Source organism: Papio anubis, chromosome 12 (assembly GCF_008728515.1).
Source record: "Papio anubis isolate 15944 chromosome 12, Panubis1.0, whole genome shotgun sequence".
Classification (NCBI taxonomy): Eukaryota; Metazoa; Chordata; class Mammalia; order Primates; family Cercopithecidae; genus Papio; species Papio anubis.
The window spans coordinates 6,199,695-6,219,280 of NC_044987.1; the positions used below are offsets into that span (position 1 = coordinate 6,199,695).

Consider the following 19,586-nt stretch of genomic DNA (forward strand, 5'->3'; position numbering starts at 1 on the left):
AAATAAATTCATTGCAATGATGGCCTGTTAGATTTCTCCTAACACTGACATCCTATGACTTTAGGTAACATTTAAAACAGCCAAGGATTGGAGGGTGCGTAGACTGCCATTCAAGAGGTAGGCAACATGGGGATTTGCATCCGAATCCCCAAATTCTGTTAATAACAACTTAATCATTGAGGAATTTTGGGTGCTTTGGTAAAGGGCTACTTCCACAGAGAAACAGAGATGTTAGAAAGTGTTGCCAGCCTAGCTCACCATTGGGGAAATGGAGGCATGTTGTCTCAGGTAGAACTGAACCAAGAATCATGCCTTCCTCGTGGTCTTCCTTTCAGCTTCCCTTTTCCATGAGCCCTTGCTGCAGTTGCAGCTGAAGGCAGCTCCAGTGCGGGTTCTCACCTGGAGGAGGGAGATGGAAGTCCAGGGTTCAGTAGGTGAAGCAGCCCGTCCAGCTGCTTCTGCAGGGCCGAGCCTGTGGGCTGAGTGATGAGCTTCTTTCATCCAATCTGTGTCTTCTTGATAGACTGCTCTGGTCAGAAACAGTCCCTCCTGCCTGGGGAATGCATTCTGCTGTTAGCCATGGCAGCGCCTCTCCTGACAGACCCAGTGAGTCAGGGCCCCGGCCTGCTGTTTGCCCAGAGGGAAGGGCCAGGCCTGCGTGCTTTGGGTGCCCACAGAATGGTGTCTGGGTGGCCACAGGCTGACCCTGCAGTGGGCACAGGCTGCTTGGCAGAGCTGGAGGCGGACAAGAAACCACCTGCCTTGGCTTCCCCAGCCACCCCGGAAGCTACAAATGTACACTGGGGTGTGGCGGCGGTGCAAGAGCAGTGCCCGCACATGGGTGTTATCTGAAGTCTCATCTGATTGATGTTATTTCTACATTTTGAGAAAGGTCTGTCACAGTTACCCTTCTCTTTCCAAAGCAGGGACCTAAGTTCAGCCTGCCAGTTTTTGGGGAAAAACAAAGAAAACGATCATTGATGACAGTGTCGAGTTTATCTACTGGTGCTTGTGTAAGCATTTCTCATCTCCACCCATCTTTTCTTTTTTCCTCCTGTTCTGTTTATTTTCTAATAGTTATTGGGTGCGAACGTTGTGCCAGTATCCTCATTATTTTGCCCCAATAGTGAAGCATTATTATTGCCATTTCATAGATGAAGCAACCGAGATTAAACGACTTGCCCAAGGTTGCAAAGCTGCTGAATGGAGGAGTTTAGATTCAAACCCACCTGTAGCTAACTTGAAATTTCCATGTCTGTTTTCAGAATTCTCGGAAATATTTGGGTGTTTGTGGAATTTGGGAGAAATACTAAGGTCCGTTTGTGCATATTGTTTGCTAGTTCATCTTAATTACTTGGCTATATCTGGTAGCATTTTACAGTTTGCCATGTGACTTCACCACATTTGAGCTCATGGTAATCCTTAGAGCTACCAATATTTTACAAATAAGGAAAGTGTAGTGCACCAATGCCAAGTTACCCTCCCAAGGTTCCAGGGCAAATAAGCAGAGAGTTAGAACGTGAAGCTCCAGTCAGTTTCTCCAAATCCCCTGACATTTGAGTTCAGCCACATGCATTTCTTTGATTAGATGAGTATCTAGTACATTCACTTAAATATAATAATAATGTTAATAATCAATGTTAGCTTGAGATCAAAGTGTCAACAAGGCATTCTCTTCTCTTTTGGTGGAGGTAGATTTCACCCACATACTTTATGTATCTGTAACAAGTCCCACATAGCTGACTGATTATTAAGCTTTGAGCAGGTAGCACTGGTCACTATGCACAAGTAACTAGGATTACTGAGCTTTGAGCAGGTTGAACAGATCACTATGACATAGGCTCTGGAAAGTTTGTACAGATATGCATGATGCCAAAGCACTGGCAAAATTGTTGGTAGGCTGGCAAGTTAGTTCCTTCTCAAGGAAAAAAAAATGTGAATGATCCCATAGGTTACTAGCCAGACATGCAGTTTCCCTTTGGAGAAGGTTGACTTTGGACTTTGAGAAATACAATTTTTTTTCTTTTGATCTAAAGAGATTTGAAAAGAATAGAGGTCCATTTTTTGTTTACCTATTCTGAACTATAAGGCACATTGCTTTGTTCTTCTGTGCCTCAGTTTACCCCTTTTAGTGAAGGAGTCTATTTTAATCAGTGAGCGCTTCAGGTAACTGGAGGAATGCTTCAGGAAAAAAAAAAATGAAAAAATCATTGAATCTTAAGCTGCATGTTATGGAAAAGAACCGTACCAAGGAGGCATACAGAAATTAATGTCATCTTAGATGAACAATTTTTTCACCCTGCTGATTTCCATTTGGGACATAGGGTATTTGCTGTGGCACCATGTATAGACACTCAGAGCTTAGCAGAGTTATATCAGATGATCTCCCTAAAACAATGTGTTGTTCCTTACCAAAAAACGTAAGCCCCTCTGGCCGGACCTTATTTTGGTCATTATGGGAGCCAGAGCATGCCAAGGTGAAATGACAGGTTTTTGATCTGGGAAGTATTCTTTTGGCTGCTGGTGTTTCCTTGGGAGTGGGTGTAAACCTTAAGTAGCCAGTAGTGACCTTGGGTACCTCTGGATTACTAGGGAAGAGGAGGTGGGGATGGGAAGTTGGGTGGTACACCTGATTATAGCAAGAATGAAGATAATAGTTTGAAGTTGGCTGTTTTAAATCTGGGCACTAACTTTAATGCCTGCCAGGAAAATGTTATCTTGTAAAGCAAATCCCAGTGAGGTCACGAAGTGTGTCTCCTCCTCAAATTGGGGTTCAGCACTATGACTTGGTGCCTCCAGGTAACAATAGTTTTGGGTTAGGCCTAAGGGGTCCTTGGTCTTAGCTTTGCCTGGTTTGAATATTTTTTTCTGCTGTTAACTGGGCAGGGTGGTCATCTTATTACCTTCTGTTGTCTGATGGGAGAATCAGGATACCCAAGTCTGGCTTTACTGTAAGCCACCAGATATGGACACATGTCTGTGTTATCTTTGTATTCTTCTCCAAGAAGGATACTCCTAGTGAGTGAGCTGCCTTTCTTTGAGAGAGAGTGGGAAAGTTAATGAGTTCCCATTTAGAAAGTACTCTGGAGTCTTTGGTGATTCAAGGAGTGTTATTAAATTAGTGGGAGATATGATACGGAGTGGGGATGCTAAATACATATGAGCTCCCCAAGGGTGAGTCGTGTGTGTGTGTGTACAGGAAATGCATCCTTGATTTCATATAAGATCAAGAGTTCAGTCTTACACCTCCCTTGCCTCCTAATGGAAACCAAACATTCTTCAAAACTGCTGGATGCTTGCTTTTCTTTACATAATGCAGTTCAGTTGGATGAGTGAGAGAAGTGAAGCTAATATTTAGAGAGTACCTACTATGTGTCAGATACTTGGCAATGTGCTTTACAGAAATACATCATCACATTCTTTAAACAACCCCTTGAGGTTGATACCTTAATTCCCATTTTGTAGATAGGAAATTGAGTCCAGAATTAGGTTCAGATAATTTGCCCAAAGCCATAGAGTTTTCAAGTCATAAATTTGATCTGAGACCTTTCTAGTTACCAAGGCCTACCTACTTAGACAGAATCCATCGGAGGGAAAACTTTCTAACATTTTTCTAAGAGGTCTTGATTCTTGGCACATTTTTCTGTGTGATGTGTTCTCTGTCAGGCTTGTCATGATCAGGGGTAGGAAGAATGCACTCATTTCACTTATACATATCTACCATTGGGATGTATTAGTAGTGGGAAACTAAAAAACAAAAACAAAACATTTCGCATGATTTCCATGGTGCATTTTCAAATCCAAAGTAGACTCATGAAAGGTGGCTAGCCAGATTTACTAAACTTGTGTACAGAATTGGTGCTTTGGCCCCCACTTTCCACATTGGACAATTGAGGAACGAACTGAGAGCTCCACCCTGGCTTGAGAATTCTCCAGGGAGGGGATGTTCAGAGGCACAAGCCTAGGACGTGAAGCTGCTTGATGCAAGAGGGACGTTTGTAGAAAAGTAAACACACACACAGAATGAATCAGCGTCTCCATGGTGGACCCGATGTTAACCTCTGATTCAACTGGAGATTTTTAAAAATAAGGAATCTACTTCCGGATTTCTGAAGGTCTGTCTTGCAGGGAGCTTTGTGGCTTTTCCATGCCTTCCACCCATCCTCTTCTGTAATGGATGGTCTGATGAAAGAACTTTGAAATTTCAGGCTGACTGCAAAGTCTCCAAAGGATCTGGGGTGCTGGGTGAACCAAACAGCGATTTAGTTTTTTTAATGAGATTGGGCCCTGGGTGACTTACCGCTGGTTTCTCCTGGCTTTGATCAAAATATCCGCCTAGTGGCATGGTGCAGGCAGAGAGTGATGAGCAAAGATGATGCAAGTCTTCAGTTGCCCCCAACTGCCTTGCTTTGTAAGAAAATATTTTCAGTGTTTTTATGGGCAAGCAAGTCCTAAGGAAGTAATACTTGAATTTCCAAAAGCTGGTGCAGAATACACACTAGGCTCTGCCTACACAAGCTAGTCACAAATCTCTTTATGAATCTTCTCTAAATTCCTGTTTTGAGGAGCCTAAATGAAATTCACCTTATTTAGTAATTGGTTCTTGGTTCTTATATTTGTCAGGTGGATTTATTTATGCCACAGGCATCTTACCATGATCTTACGACACAGAGTTTAGATAAACTCTCTATTTCTCTTTGGGTACGTGAGCCCTCTAAGACAAAGGAGAGATATTTACATTTAGAGTGCTTTATAGTAAGTAATTGAGTCCCTGAATCACACAGCCTCACTTTCATTACATTGGTTATAATGATATTCCTCACTGGAAGCAGCACCATGTCCTTTGAAAGAGCAGAGTTTTGAGGTAAGACGGCCCTGGGTTTGAATTCAGGCTTGATCTTTACTAATTTTTCCTTAGACAAATTATTTAACTTCTGTAAACCTTTCCTTTCTGATCCTTACAAAGGAGATAATAATAAAGAGCTTTCAGGGCTGTTGTTAGGATTAGAGATAATTCCTGTGAAATACTTTTATACTTTTTCATTGCCACAGGGGCTCAATAAACCATTATCTTGTAGGTCACCAAATTCTGTACAAAACTTCATTGCTGCTGTCGCTGTTATTACTTCAGCGGTTGTTAAAACTGTGGTTACTGTTAACCTGGTTACAGAAAATTTTCCACTTGACACCTCCATCACCAAGTGGGCCAGAGCCGTCCCTGTGGCCAGTTCAATTATTTTCAAATGCCTCTCACGCATTTTTACCAAACACGAGTTAGGGCTTGAGTTATGATTCCAACTCTAAAGCATTATTTTTAGACACTGCCCTTGCCAGTTCAACAAGGCAACTTTTTGGAATTGACGTTATCAGGATTTAAAATTATTTTAATTGCTGAAGTACTGTCCTCTTTGCCCTGCAGTCCTTTCTTTTCTGGGAGGTGACCTAGCCATTCAAGGTTTAAGAGAAAAACTCTATACCTGATAATCCAGCCAGGCAGGATTCAAACTCCTGTTCGCTCAGGTGTCACTTCCTGAGCCAGGCTGCCGCCGGAAGGTCCAGGTCAGTGAATTCATTTGGCAGCTCCCTGAAGATAATGAGATTCAAGACAGAAAAAGCCCACCGACCTTTCCTTCTTCGCCACAGCTGTACCTCATGGGCCCAGAAAATGGCCATCCCAGTTCTAGCAGGCGTCCCCTAAGGAAGACGTCTGCAGGAACCGTGCACCTCTGGGTATGCTGGTTGCTGATTGCAGTGGTTGATTTATAGCCAGAATCTGGCACCTAGAAAAGGGGATCCTGCGTCTTTAAACAGCTGTGCGCCACTGTGTGTAAATGTGCTTGCTAATCCAGTGACTAATTCAGTATATTATAAAGCAGCACTGAGCCGGCTGCCAAGGCAGGGCTGGATCCCAACTGGAGTGGTGTGTAAGGCTCAGAGAATTATGTCTTGAATTCTGCCACACCATCCGTCGCTGAAATCTCATCTGGTGTGTTCTCTGAACCAGAGTCAGCCCTGGCCTTCTGGTTCCTGTCTGCCCACTCTGCTCCCTCTCCCTTTCCCTCTCCCTCCCTCCGTTTATTTACTCATGGAGGGTGGAGCCCAGCCCCATCTGAGTCAGGGCCGGGGAACCAATCAGTGGTGCTCTGGGGCATTCCAGGGCCAAAATTCATGATCCCTTTTGGAAAAGAATTTCCCAAAAAGATCCCTGGCTTCACAGTATTGTGACTGCACCTTCCTCAGTTCCTGTACAGTGAGCCTTCACCGCCCCCGCACCCCACCGCCCTATCAGCTTCTCCTCTGTCTCCCCCACCAGGGACTGGAGGGGGAAAGCCCTGTTTGATGGAGACTTCTTCCCCATGAGAATCTTAAGCATGTAAGTATAAAGATGCACAAATCACTTTAAATGAGCACTCGGCAGCCTTTTCTGGGAGCATCTTTAGGGTAGGGAACTTGAGGGATTTTGTTTGTCTTCTAGAACCTGTGGCCCTTTCTCTTTTGTCCTCACATAAGTGGTCTCAGAAGTTGCAGATACCAGGTGTCTGCCTCTGGAAACGGCCCTTGCCCAGTCTCTCCCATGGTTGGTCTCCCAGTGAGTATCGTGGGGCTTCCATCTCACAAGGATTTCCAGGTGGCGGAGGTGGCTGTGGGAGATCTCATCCTCTCGTCGTCTTCCCTTTCAGTAATGCCACTATCTGCCAGGGGTGCCATCCTGGACACCTTGCCCCCTTTCTGTCCCTCACGCCCTACACCCAGGACATCTTACATGCACTCCTTCCTACCCCCTCCCCCAGTGCTTCTGGACCCGGCCAGTTCACTCAGTCTGCATTGCAAAACCTTGCGCTTCAGCCGTGATCCCAGCACTCATCGTGTGTTGTGAGCATGTAGCGATTGCTTGTGTACTTAGGTGGTGGTCGCTTCTCCCACTAGAGGGAAACTCTGCCTGAGGGATCTATGGTGCTCATCACCAAGGTGCTCATTGTTGGGCTCATAGCAGTGGGCCAGTAGCTCTTTCTCTCTCTGTCTCTTTAAAATTTACTGTTTTGTTTTTTTTTTTAATTGAGATATACTTGATCCAACATAACATTTACCATCTTAAAATGTACATGTCAGTGCATTCTAGTACATTCACAGTGTTGTGCAATCATCATCAGTGTCTAATTCCAGAATGTCTTCATCACCCCCAAAAGAAGCCCCATGCCCACGAGCAGTCAGTAGCTCTTTCTGAATGAAAGAATGCTGTGCAGCTAGAATGAGAGGAGGTGGGCCTGTATTCCTGATCTGGAGCTTGGAACACACACCTGGGGGAGTGCTGCATCTCCCCAATCTCAAAGGACTTTTTCAGTCCCTCCTTCCTCACCACTAAGCCCAAGGTTTATTCTGAGGGCTCATTGGTTAGGCTCCACTGTGTAGTGAGCTAGTGTCGTCTGGACAGAGATAATGAGCGCTTTCACCAGCTGCATGCAGACAGTTCAGTCCAGGGAGCTTGGGGCTGTGGTGGCTGCAATTTCCTAATGGCTTCCTGATGAGGCAAAGCCATTTATTAGCAGCGGATGAGGGCTGCACATCCCAGTCTCTCCCTTTCCTACCTACCCAGGCAGATGGAGAGTGACTTCAGCTCCCTCCGCCTTTTGCATTGATCACTTTTTCTCTGCTCGCCACCCATTGGTTGGTCTCACCCATTGATCTGGAGATTGGGCCTGCCTGGCGGCTTATCACCCTCTTGGGCTTGCTACTGGGAGAGGCGTCTGAGGCTGTCTGCCTCGGATCCGCGTGGGCGAGACTCCGGGGCAGCAGCAGGAACAACAGAATGCTGAAGACTGGGTGTTTGGGGCCATTAAAGAGAGTCCCATTGGGAAGGAGAGGAAAAAAATCTGTGGGACGTAGAAGAGATCACAATGAGGTGGATCTTTCCTGGAACCCTTAGGTCTCTGCCTTCCGACTGCATTTGTCTTCACAACTAGAGCTGCTTGTGTTGCTTCGGGCCATGGCCTTTCTGGGGTTCAACAAATAGCTTCATTAATTAGATAGATCAGATTCAGCTTACTGGCTAGTGCCCCTGATGTTAAGTTCTGGCTTTGTCAGTGGGGTTTGTCGTATTCCCTCAACCCTATCACCATGGCTCAGTGACCCTATTTGGAATACCAGCAGGACTAGAAGGGTGGTGGTATGAAACCTTTAAATGATATGATGCACTCTGTCTTAGGTGCTTTTTAGGTAAAGGTCCATAGCTCACTGAAGTTAACTACAGTCTTCACTCTTTCTGGATTGACAGGAATAGCACCCTCAAATTTTGGAGCCATCAGGCACCATGGTGTCATGCTATTGGAGTTGACTGTTGAAAGTTGCTTGCTTAATATCCCTGCTATGCAACAGGGATGTTTACTAGGAGGAAGCTTTTCCTCCTTACAGTCTGACCTTGAGTATTCTAGACTTATAACCTGAAATAGGAGTGGATAGCATCATGGGTCTATAAAATCCCATCATGTTTATTAGACCTTTGGATGCCTCGTTCCTCTGTGATTCTTAATAACTTGGGAAGGAGTAGTGTTTATCCAGAATGATGAACCAGGACTTGATGGTAGTGAAGACATGGGAGAAAGCCTCTCCCTCCCAGTCCACTGTTGTAAGTAAACAGCAATGGTGTAGAGGAAAAAAAGATCCCGAGAGGGAGCCAGGAGTTCTAGAATTAGTAGCCATGTGACTTAAGGCAAGTTGATGTCACCTTGAGCTTCATTTTACCCACCAGTCAAAGAAAAGGTTTGAACTAGATGACGTCGAAAGCCTCTTCTAATTCCGTATTCCAGAAATAGTTTAGGACCCCTGACCAGTGGCAGAGCTTGGCTCCTCCTTCTCTCCACTTTTCATTCATTTTATAACTACGTCTGCTTGCCAGGAAAGAGAACATCCCTCCAAGGAGTTGTTAAAGTTTTATAGCAAATTCTGTAAATTCCTGTTTTTTGCTTTTTGGCCCTGGATAAGGCTTTATGCATCATATAGCTAGAGTGAGGGCAGGATAGAGGGACAGAGACAGGGAAATGTGTGAACACACCAGGAGAGGACTCGGGCTGACAGTTATTGCTCCAGGCCATAAAAAAGGCCAAAGCTGAAGAGATATAGAGACCAAAATTAAAGATTAGGTAGGTCTACACAAACCTTGGGGTAGGCTCGGATGACAGGTTTAGCAGTGAGCCTAATGGTTTAGGGAGGGTAAGCATGCTCCCTTCGAAGCTTATTTCTCTAGGTCCCTCCTTTTCAGTGCAGGAAACATGAGCTGGGTCCCCACAATTATTGCCTAAATCCCTGAAGTCTCAGGATTTCTGACTCCTCATTAGGGACATACATTTAGATTTACTGCTCTGTGTGGGACCTGTATTCCATGAGCTGTACCACGCTGGGGCGGCACCATCAGTTTCTGGTGTGTTTAGCTGGCGTGCCGGCATTAGTTGGAGCCTGTGATAGGTGGAGGGACGGCCATCTCGTGTGCTTACCAACATTCTCAGGGTGGAGATTTCTGCATCTTCTCTGATGTCAGCCTTGCTTTAGGGTAAGAATGTGCGTCTCTCTGCCTTCTCCTGACTCCTACCATGTGGTTCCCATGTGGCTCTTGTGAATTACACTGGGATGATTCAGCAGGGCCCTTAGAGAAGGGAATATTTAGTCTGTTGGGAGCAGGGGATAAGGGAGGAGTCAAGGAAGCAGTGTTTGAATGATGTGCGGTATCAGGTCAGATGACCTATGCACCCACTTAGATCTTCGCAGTTTGGTATATTTTAGATGGTCAAATACTTCATCTGAATTTCAGTCTCCGCCATTTGCATAGCATGAAAGATGTACGAGTATGTTTGCTTGTTACGGGCTTGTGCACATTATCTGTTGTCCCAGTAGTTCAAGTTTATGAGAGTACCCTGCAGATGGTCTGGACCCTGAGCATCTTGACACACTTCTGAAGTTGATGAAGAGCATGTGGGGCTGGGGAAGGAATATGATGCATCCCTTTTAACCATTTCTTGGCTCCTAGGGTTCCTTGGCCCTAGCAGTATCCAGCATGTGCCTGCTCTGTGCTTAAAATTTTAAGTTATAAAACATTTAAGTATTTGCTACTAGTTCCCTCCCAATGGGTTGACGTTATCTGAGATATTGTCAGTAAAATATCCAAGCTATTTAAAGGAAAAAGAGGAAAAAAATCTTACTTAGATTTTTATATCTCCTTACATATTGGTTTTCCAGGAACAAGGTGGGAAGTTAGTGACAGGAACTTGAGGCATGAGTGGAAATCTGAAGTTACTGCTCAGGGGATCTCTTTGTTGAGCCCTGAATTTCTTGCCTCTGGAAGATTCCAGCTTTACACTTGGGATTCTTAAGGTTATAAGGTTGGACAGGATCCAGGGGTTGCAGTTGCTTACTGTTGGTTGCCCATTAACCTAAGGGCTAAGGGCTGTCGGTGGAAACTCACAATGAAGGCATGCAGGAGGAGATGCCTGCGGGGGCTCACGGCTGTGCCTCCCTCCCGGTGCCTTCCTCCCGGGTCCAGGCTCTCCGCATATTCAGTTTGGTGTCTATCACAGGCTAATCTACTGGTGGCTCTTTTTAGTAAGCCTGTAGGAGGATTAAGGATACAAGTAACACAGTTTGGGAGGGATTAAAATTGATTATCTCTCCAAAGCCATGTTAGAGCCAAAGGTGAAATTCCAGAAAATAGAGATACCCTCAAAAAGGGACTGAAATAAAGGGAAGGAGAGATTGTCCCTGAGATGTAATGCGCACATATCTGTGAATTTCAGCTCTTGGCCTCTTTATTTGTCTCCAAAGAAATGAGGAGGGAACTTTCCCAGGGAAAAGCTCCTTTATAGTGCTCCTAAACATGTATAATTAACAGACCTAATCAGACTGTTGTTTCAGAAACCATACAGTTGACCTCCATCGATTAGTTATTTTTTTCCTTGGCATTCCCACCTTCCTGCAACCTCTGTAAAGAAAGGCCTTAATTGCTTTGGGCTGGGCAGAGCAGCAGTTACTTTTCTCATCTCTCCCTTCTCAGCAGTGGCTGTATTTTAGCAGAAGGCAAGCAAACTTAAGAGAACCTTTAGGCTAAGAAGCAACTATGCAAGGAAAAAAGAAGCCCATTTCTAAGCAGGCAGCCTTCTTGGTGACCTCATCTTCCTCCCACTTGGGTCCAGTTGGAGCTGTGCATACAGGGCAGACTTCCAGTTCCTCCTGTCTGGGACTAACAGTGGCAGATATAAATAGACCAAGACTTTGTCTATAGCCATTGTTCTCTAACTGCCCATTGTTTCTGGAAGCAAAGCAATGCTGTGGCTGCAGCTCTCTCTCTCTTACTCTCTCTCTCTTTCTCTCCACCCCAACCTCTTTCTCTGTCTGTTTTTCTCTCGCTGTGCAGGGGTCTGAATTCCAGCTCAGCCATTTGCACTATCAGCCACCTTTGCACTTGCCTGATGCATAGAAACTCAAGGGGAGAACTGGCTCCACAACTGGTAGACCAACTGAATATTGTAACCTCATATTTTGATTCCAGTAATGCTTTTGTCTGAGTCTTTCCATGATATATTTGTGGTCAAGACAAAGATATGTGGATCTAATGATAGTAAAGTCAGGAGGATTTGTAACTGGTTGAGCAACTATACCCAACGGGTCTTGATTAATGTGTCAGTGTCAGAGCAATGCACAGCATCTGACATTATGTTATGGGGATCAGTACTTGCTGGTTGCCTTTTCAACATTTTTATTAGGGGCTTAGAATAGAGAAAGATGCAGAAAGCACACTTAGTGCATTGCAGATGGTGCAAAGCTGAGAGTGACAGCTAATAGGATGAGCACAGATTCAAGATATAAAAAAGTTCTTAGAAACATGGATTGAAACAAAGCGAAGTTAATATGGGTAAATATGAAGCCCTCTCGTGAAGTTAATGAAATTCAGTCAATAGGCACAGAACTGGTTCAGTATCAGTTTCTATGGAGAGGTCCTGGCAATGTCCTTTGAGTGGCTTTTGTAGTTAGGCTGTTAGATCAGTGTTGTCTTAGTCTGCACCAATCAAAGCTTATGGAGTAAGATGATCATCTCATTGTTCCTATTTAACTTCTGAGAAGCATGATGTTCGCCTATGAATGCTTATGATACTCTTCAGGAACGTAGGCTAAGAGGAATGCTTCTAGGTGGAGCGAGGGGAGTGGCCAAAAACCATGCCAACATGAATGGTTGAAGCAATCAAGGAGTTTGGAAACATGGATGGAAGTGACGATAGGAGGAAGAAAGCAGTGGAAAAGCTTCCCGAGGAGGACAGATTCGCTTTGTGCTGCTGATCTCTCAACCAGCAGAACAAGGGCCGATTGATAGAACTCATAAGAAGGCAGATTTAAACTCATTGTTTCTAATCATTTTGGCTTCTAAGTGAAATTATATAGCTCAAAAAGGATGGGGCAACCAAATGTCTTAAGTGAGAAGACTTCTGGGGAAGTATAGTGGTCGTTTTTCAGGTCCTGCCCTGACCCTGATGACCATTCATCATCAAGTACTCCTCTATGGATCTGGAAGTTGGGACAGGGTGTGCACGCATACTGTGTTGCTTCAGTGCCTGTGGCTGCCGTATTGAGAATCCTTGTCTGCTGTACTGGGAAAATGGACTTGCATATTCTTATTTTTCATTGTGGTTTCCCTAGGTTGAAGACAGACAGTTGTACTGTGTGAATGTGTATGAGTATGCTTTTTCCTTCTCTGTCCAGATTTATTTATTAAAAGAAAAACACATCTGCATAAAAAAGCCTTAGAACGCAGGAAGAATGTCCACTTTGTTTTTCTTTCTGTAGCACCAAGACATGTGGGGTTTCAGCTTCCTCTAAGAAGTTTTTGAAGACTGGCTTTCATCTCAAACAAGACTTTTTCCCATTGGAAAAACGGTCCTTTTTTGGTTTAAAAATGTATTTATATAATGTATAAATAAATAAGAAAGTTGAGAGAGAATTTCCTTTCAAAATTGATGAAAAAATGTTGCTTTCTGAACATCATTAATTGGGAGTCAGTTGTTGCCTCTTCCCAGGCCATTGCCACTCTGCATTCTGTTTTCTTTATTCTGGTTTACAATTTTCCAATATTCCCTTTCTCTGCTTCCTCCTTTCTTTCCCTCTCTCCTCCCTTCTTGGCCAGCTCTCCTCCTCTCTCTGCACCCAGCTCCAGCCTTCTCCCTTGGCGGCTACCCGCATGGCCACTGCACCGCCTTCCCAGCCCCCGTTCCTCCTTCCTTTCTCAAAGCCTTTCTTCCTTCTGCCCTTCCCGGGCTAGCTTTGAACGCCTGAAGCCCTCACTGGAAGAGGCCTGTCTCTGTGTTTGTTTCCTGCGTGGGAGGGAGAGGCAGGCCTTGAGAAAACAGTTCAAAAGTGCAGAAAAACTTTACCTCTTCCAGCCTAAATAAACGGGCTCTACTCCATTTGTTTGCCCAGATTTTTCCTTTGCCCATGGAGAAAACTCCTCATCGTACACCTTGCCCAGTCTGGCCTTCTTGGTGATTCTCAGCACCACTCTCCCGATGCCTGTTTTGCCCCCCGACCAAGTGCCAAGTGGGCCCCGACCCGAGGTTTGACCGGGCCAGTTCTGGGTAGGATGTGCAGTGGAGCCTGCTGTCGGCAGAGCGTCTCAGGGATTGAGGTTCCTCCCTGCTCCACAAAGAGCTTGTTCTGTAAATGAAAATGTTGGAGAAAATGAAAAAATAAATGTTACCATGCCCCATCATTTTTGCCTCATTTGCTTTTAATTCTGTGAATAGGTGCAGGGAGAAAACATCTGGCTTTAGTGTCTGAAGATGTGGGATTGAGTCCTTGTGTTCTCACTTTACTGGCTTGACAATCTTCGTTAAGTCACCTAAGAAACCTTTGTGAGCTTCGATTTCCTCACCTACCTACATGATAAAGATAATACTACATGTGCTTGTTTTGAAAAATCATACGAGAATATTCAAGAAAACACTTTCTAAAAGATATAGTTCTATTCAAATAGCAGGAATGATAATTATAGGTGGGAGTTAAGTGAAATTAAAATCAATTGGTTAGCCCAATTCACCAGCATCTGCAAGATCTCAGAGGATGAGGCCTCAAAGGCCGTTACGTAAACCAGAAGTAGTGGAAGCTGGGATTATAGCAAGATGCAGTTGTCAGATATTCTCCATTGTCTTCCTGGGTGGGGTTATCGTACGTCACGTTGGTACCAAAAGCCTTATGATCCTGTCATGAGAATTTTAGTGAAGGCAGGGCAGGAGTTGTCTTCATTCAAAAGTGTAAGATGTGGGAAGAACCAATAGGATGCAATGTGGTTCTCTGCAAAGCCGTGGAGAAGAAAGGGCCCAACTCATTCTTTCCTCCTGAGTAATGTAGAGACCATGGCTCTGTGTTTTTCATGACAAAGAAGTCACACTGTTCTGGGACATTTAGGAACTGTAAAATATGTCATGTGGTGGGAGTCAAGTGTAATTATCTATGCAGGAAATGCTTTGAAACATGTGAAGTACTTTGTAAATGACTTGAAATGATCATTTAAGAAGCTTAAATGATTCTTTAATGTACCCTATCGAGGTGGTCTTTGTACACAGGAATCATAATCTCAATAGCTAAAACTTCCTTTTAAATTGCTTGAGTGTCATTAATTTAGAGGCCCATAAATGACAGTTACAACGCAGCTTGGGTTTTGGCAGATTCCAAACACATAGAAAAGAGTTCTCAGCATAAAATTATACCTTCACTTTGTGCCATATTGATTCTAAGGTGGAACTCTTCGGATATTTTTACAACCAAAAGGCATCTTAGGTGCATTGGATTCATGTAGTTCTGAAGTGTCATGGCAAACATATTTTAGATGCTGATTGTTGCAAGAAGTATTTTCCCCTTAGCAGACTGGAGGATGCAGAATAGGTAAGAAATTAGTCTATTCTGTTAGAAAAAAAAAATGCAGTTTCAGGGGATGTCAATTTCCATTTATATCTCAGAATCTGAGTTTTGCATTTGTTTTTCTTATTTTCTCAGTCGCTTGTTTGTACCTGGAGAAATTGCCAGATTCCTTCTTGATGCTTCTGTAGTAAGCATTGGGAAATAAAATCTTTTTTTTTTAAGTCTATATTTTATAAGATGCTTTTCAGTATAATCAAGTAGCCAATGATTTGTTGAGCACCTACTATGTCTTAAGCTTTGGCATTTTCACATACAGTCCACTTAATCCTCACAGCATGGTGGGTAGAGCATCCTAGAGAATGAAAGCGAGCTTCATCTGAGGGGCTTTGAGACCTGGTTTATGTACCTTCACTTGCCAGGCTGCTAGAGAAAAACACATATTTAGAAGCCTTTCCAGCAGGACACATTCATTCATGTATTTCCTATTTTAGGCCAATTGCCCAATGTTTAGGGTGGGAGATTTGAACTAGTCTAAGGAAAGAGCGAGAAAATTTAGCTACAGGACCCAGGGGGCAGTTCTGCTTTCTGGCTCGGATCCTGGAACGGAAGAGCCTCTCTGGGTTTCCCTGAACACCTGGAATTGATTTGGGTTTTGCTCTGACTTCGAAACGTTTGCTGAGGTGGAGGATGGTGGAGGAGGTAGGAAAGAAATAAATCCAGTGATTAAAAATAGCTTGTGCATGTCAGGTGCCTGAACGAATTTGGGAACATGCCTGCAATCCCTTTTGTCTGGCAGGTCTGAACTCCGGCGCTGCCGAATTACAACTGCTTTCATTTGTTTTTCCTGCTTCCCTACCATGTAATGGTCAAGGGCTCATTGGAACCATGTGTGAGCCTGGTGAGTCACCAAATCCTCAGGACTTCAGTGGTAATAATGTGTTAAAACTCCTTTTGGGGGATGGGGCAGGAGGTGGATGAAGGGAAGAGGGAGAAGTCTGAGGTCACTTCCTACAGATGTTCAGTGCGCTGAGCCCTCTCTACAGGCTTCTTTCTCAGGCCTGGCTGCAGGACCTGAAACCAGCTTCTCCATGCAATTTGGAGCTGCCTTGCAGGAGACCATCTCTTTTGTCTTAGGGCAGCTTCCCTCTGCGGAGAGGCATCTCCTCAGAGTTGGCACGTTGTACCCAAAGAGCGTGCTTTCCCTAGCGGCTGTGTGCATTGGCAGCAAACCGAGATACTGTAACTTGAGACTGGCTTGCATTTTTGGTCAATCAGGTCACTGGAGGGTGAATTGGGGATTTTCTATGCAGCTTCTTCTCCCGTCTTTGCAGTGGTTTTTATTGGCTGGTGACTTCGAAAGGGTTAGGTATTAAAAGAAGGTCAGAAACCCAGTTGTATGTTTCCTAACTCATATGAGTCTGTTCCAGGTCCCATTGGTATACTATTGTTTGGGACAATAATAGACGGTTTGGTTGGGATGGGTGGCCTCAGCATGGGCACTGAGTCATTTATTGCTTTGCTCTTGCTGGAACCAAGAGTCCTGCATTTCCCCCATTGTGTTGTCACATCATTGGGTTTATGAAAATATAGCCAAGGGGCTGAGGAGGGACATTTGTCTCCCTTCTTTGCATTAACCTTAACCAGAAACTTTGTGGATTATAGCACCTCCCTGAGCTAGAAGTCCTGCCTGCCTGGTTTCTAGTGCCTCTCACAGGAATCGCTTACCACTCCCTTCTACTCTACTTCCACCCCATATTTATATGAATGAGAGAGGGCAGTAGAGACTGTCTTTGAGATTCCTTTGCACATTATTCTGAGATCATTAGCTTCTTTATCAGGAGAGTCCTCTTGGAGACCAATGACCACTTTCCAGGGGTCATCAACTTGAGAAGCAGAGCTATCCGTCAGTGTGGCTACAGCCATTTCTCTATTTGTATTAGTCTGAAGGGGTAAAGGTGCCTTATCTCCTACACTGGGACTTGTTCTTGGCAGTTCGGCAATGGTCTTACCTTTCACACTGCCCTTTTGTGCTGACCAGAACTCCCAGCCTTTTTATTTTATTTTTTGCATACTTTAGTTACAGTTGTAAATTCAGGAGGATGTTGACCATTAAGATGAGCTATCACTGCAGCCTTCTGCTTGTAGGAAGTGGAAGTCCATAGAACTGACTTACCATCTTGATTTGAAATCATCTCTCTGTGATCTAACATGATCTGACTTTCCAGATCATGACAGTGTTGCTTTGAAAGAAGTTCTGTGGTTCAAATGGGCCAATGCATGAAATATAGACCTAGATTTAAGTACGAGAGAAAGTAACTTGAAGCCTTTTTTTCCCTTTCCTTGAGTTTATTTGCCTTTTATTGAACTTTAACTGTATGATCTCCCTTTATCTAAAAAATATCCTTGTGACAATGAAATATTTGTGGGTGAAATGACTTGTCTGGGATTAGGTGTATAATTCTTCTGCGTGTGTGTATGTGTGTACATGTGTGTGGAAGATGAAATAAAAACGGGTAGTATTGATAAATGTTGAGTAGAGTTTCTCTCTACTTTTGTGTATGTTTGAAAATTGCCAAATAAAAAATGTAAAACTCTATGAGGGATATAGACACCACCTATGAACAGACCTCTTTTAAAAGTGAATTGAGTAAGTGACTTATCCAGTGTGTCTACACTAATGGTGTAAGTGAAATCTGAACCCATGGATTTTGATCAACAAGTTGTCAACAGTGCATGCCCTCTTCTCTCTTTTTTCTTTGTCTTTAGAATCCTATCTTTCAATTTGGAGAACTGTTCTTTTATCCTCTCCATGTGGACCAGAAGGTTTATTCTTGTTTTACTTTTACTTTAAAAAATATATTTCAGTAAGCCTCTATGTAACAAATTAAACTTCTGTTATATGCAAAGTTGCCCATTAGGTTGAGTCAGGGTTACACATAAACAGAGAAGGAAGCCAGGTTGTCACTTAACCCATTTGCTGCATATGGAAGGAAGCCTCACTTGACTGAGTGCCAGGAAAGGAAAAGATTATAGTTGATTCTGTAAATGGCTGTTAATTATGTTCTTACGGGGCTAGCTGTATGAAACCCTGGGTTTCTTGGAATGGTTTTAAGTTTTTAATCACTCCTAAAATCTTTTAAAGTAAGAAAGGAAAAGTCCCATTTGTTTCTTTCTCAGCTCTGAAAATGTTGGTTTTCCTGGATATCTGATCCATTTCTGTTTGCAGTGGAATGGAGAGAAAGGCCCTGAACTTTAAGAGTTAGAAGAGTGGCTTCTAGCCGCTCTTCTAGGTAGTCCCTCATGGCCTTGTGACTTTAGGTCAAGCTCTTGATCTCTCAGGGCCTTGATTTCTTCATATGTGAAATGGGGACCTTGTGATACCTTTCCAGGCCCCTCAGCAGTTTTATGTTTAGAGGATATTTTGGAGTAGTGTCTGTAAAGAGTCTTGGCAAACTGTAAAGCATTTCTCAGGTATAAGGCATATTACTTACTCTTGGTATTTCTTTCATGCTGCTATTGAGTGTGACCATACCCAGCACACATGACTGGTATCATAATCTGATGGGGTTGGGCCCAGTTCAATGGTCATGCAAAACTGGGACATGCACCTTGGATTTCTTGTCCTTGGCTGTATCCCTCATCTCCTAACCCTAGGATCCCAGATGCTCCAGTCTTCCCATGATCATTGATTGAGAATGGTGAGAGAATAAACTTGTGAGGTCAGTAAGGCCAGATGTCTTGAACTTCTTGCGGAACAAAAGCCACCTAGTGTTTAGATTCTGTGTACCATTGTTGGTAAGAGCCATTCAGTTTGAAATAACTGAAAAGAATGGTATGAAAAGACACATGAAACACCCTGGAAAGGTTCTTGGAAACTGAACAGCTCTTAACTTTGAGTTACATGTAAGTGAATGGAAACCCTTGTTTTACATTTCACTTGAAACATCTATGAGGTGGTTCAGGGTTAGGCCACAATGAAAAATGAGCAGATGTTTCCCCGCATTCAAAATGCCACTAGCTTATTCTTCTGCAGATTCGGGGAAAGCTACCTGCTCACTTCTGTCTAAGTACTGTGCAATATTGTAATGGTTATTTAATCACCAGCTTCTGCACAACTGTCCTTTCAGAGGTCTAGGGGAACTCCTATAAATATTAACTGAAATTTGGGGTCCCAAGGAATAATCAGTGGGCAAGAAATCTAATCTAATTGCAATATATTTATGTCCTCATTTTCCAGTGTGTTTAGAATCTCCACTGTGTTGGCATAGTGTTTCTCCAGGGCAGATTCTCAGTGTTTTGAAGCAAATATGTTATTTGAATTTAAGATACTATAATTATTAGCACAAAGGAGATTTCAGTATTTTTCCATAAAATATAATTAGTTAATGTCTGTGGAGGTATTGATTAACTTCCAGACACTGATTCTAAAATTAGAAATATTTTGTACCTAATGTAAAAATATTATAATAGGTAATGAAGTAAAGTATTTTAAGAGTAAAGAGGTATCTGCTTAGGCTAAGTCACATCAGATTTTCCACCTGTGTAATGATGTTATTATTGTTTTTGATGAGTATAATCAACAGAACTGCTACAATCTGCAGACAACATAAAGGGAATTTTTGAATTAGTATTTTCTATGATGGGTTTATTTTCTATTTAATATACACTTTTGAACATGATCAGTCATCATTTAAGTG

The 19,586-nt window shown here is 43.4% G+C and overlaps 1 protein-coding gene across 7 annotated transcripts in view; it reads left to right on the forward strand.

Moving 5' to 3' along the window:
• Positions 1-19,586, forward strand: part of ETS1 (ETS proto-oncogene 1, transcription factor) — a 127,764-nt gene that overhangs the window by 73,178 nt on the left and 35,000 nt on the right. The window contains exon 2 of one of the 7 annotated variants that reach the window (XM_021926738.2): positions 15,686-15,787. The exons of 5 other annotated variants lie outside the window; for them this stretch is intronic. In XM_021926738.2, the coding sequence (XP_021782430.1) occupies positions 15,686-15,787 (102 nt within the window). Of the gene's footprint in view, positions 1-12,822; positions 15,788-19,586 lie in introns of all 7 variants that reach the window. One more of the 7 variants, XM_031652803.1, reaches the window with a different exon arrangement.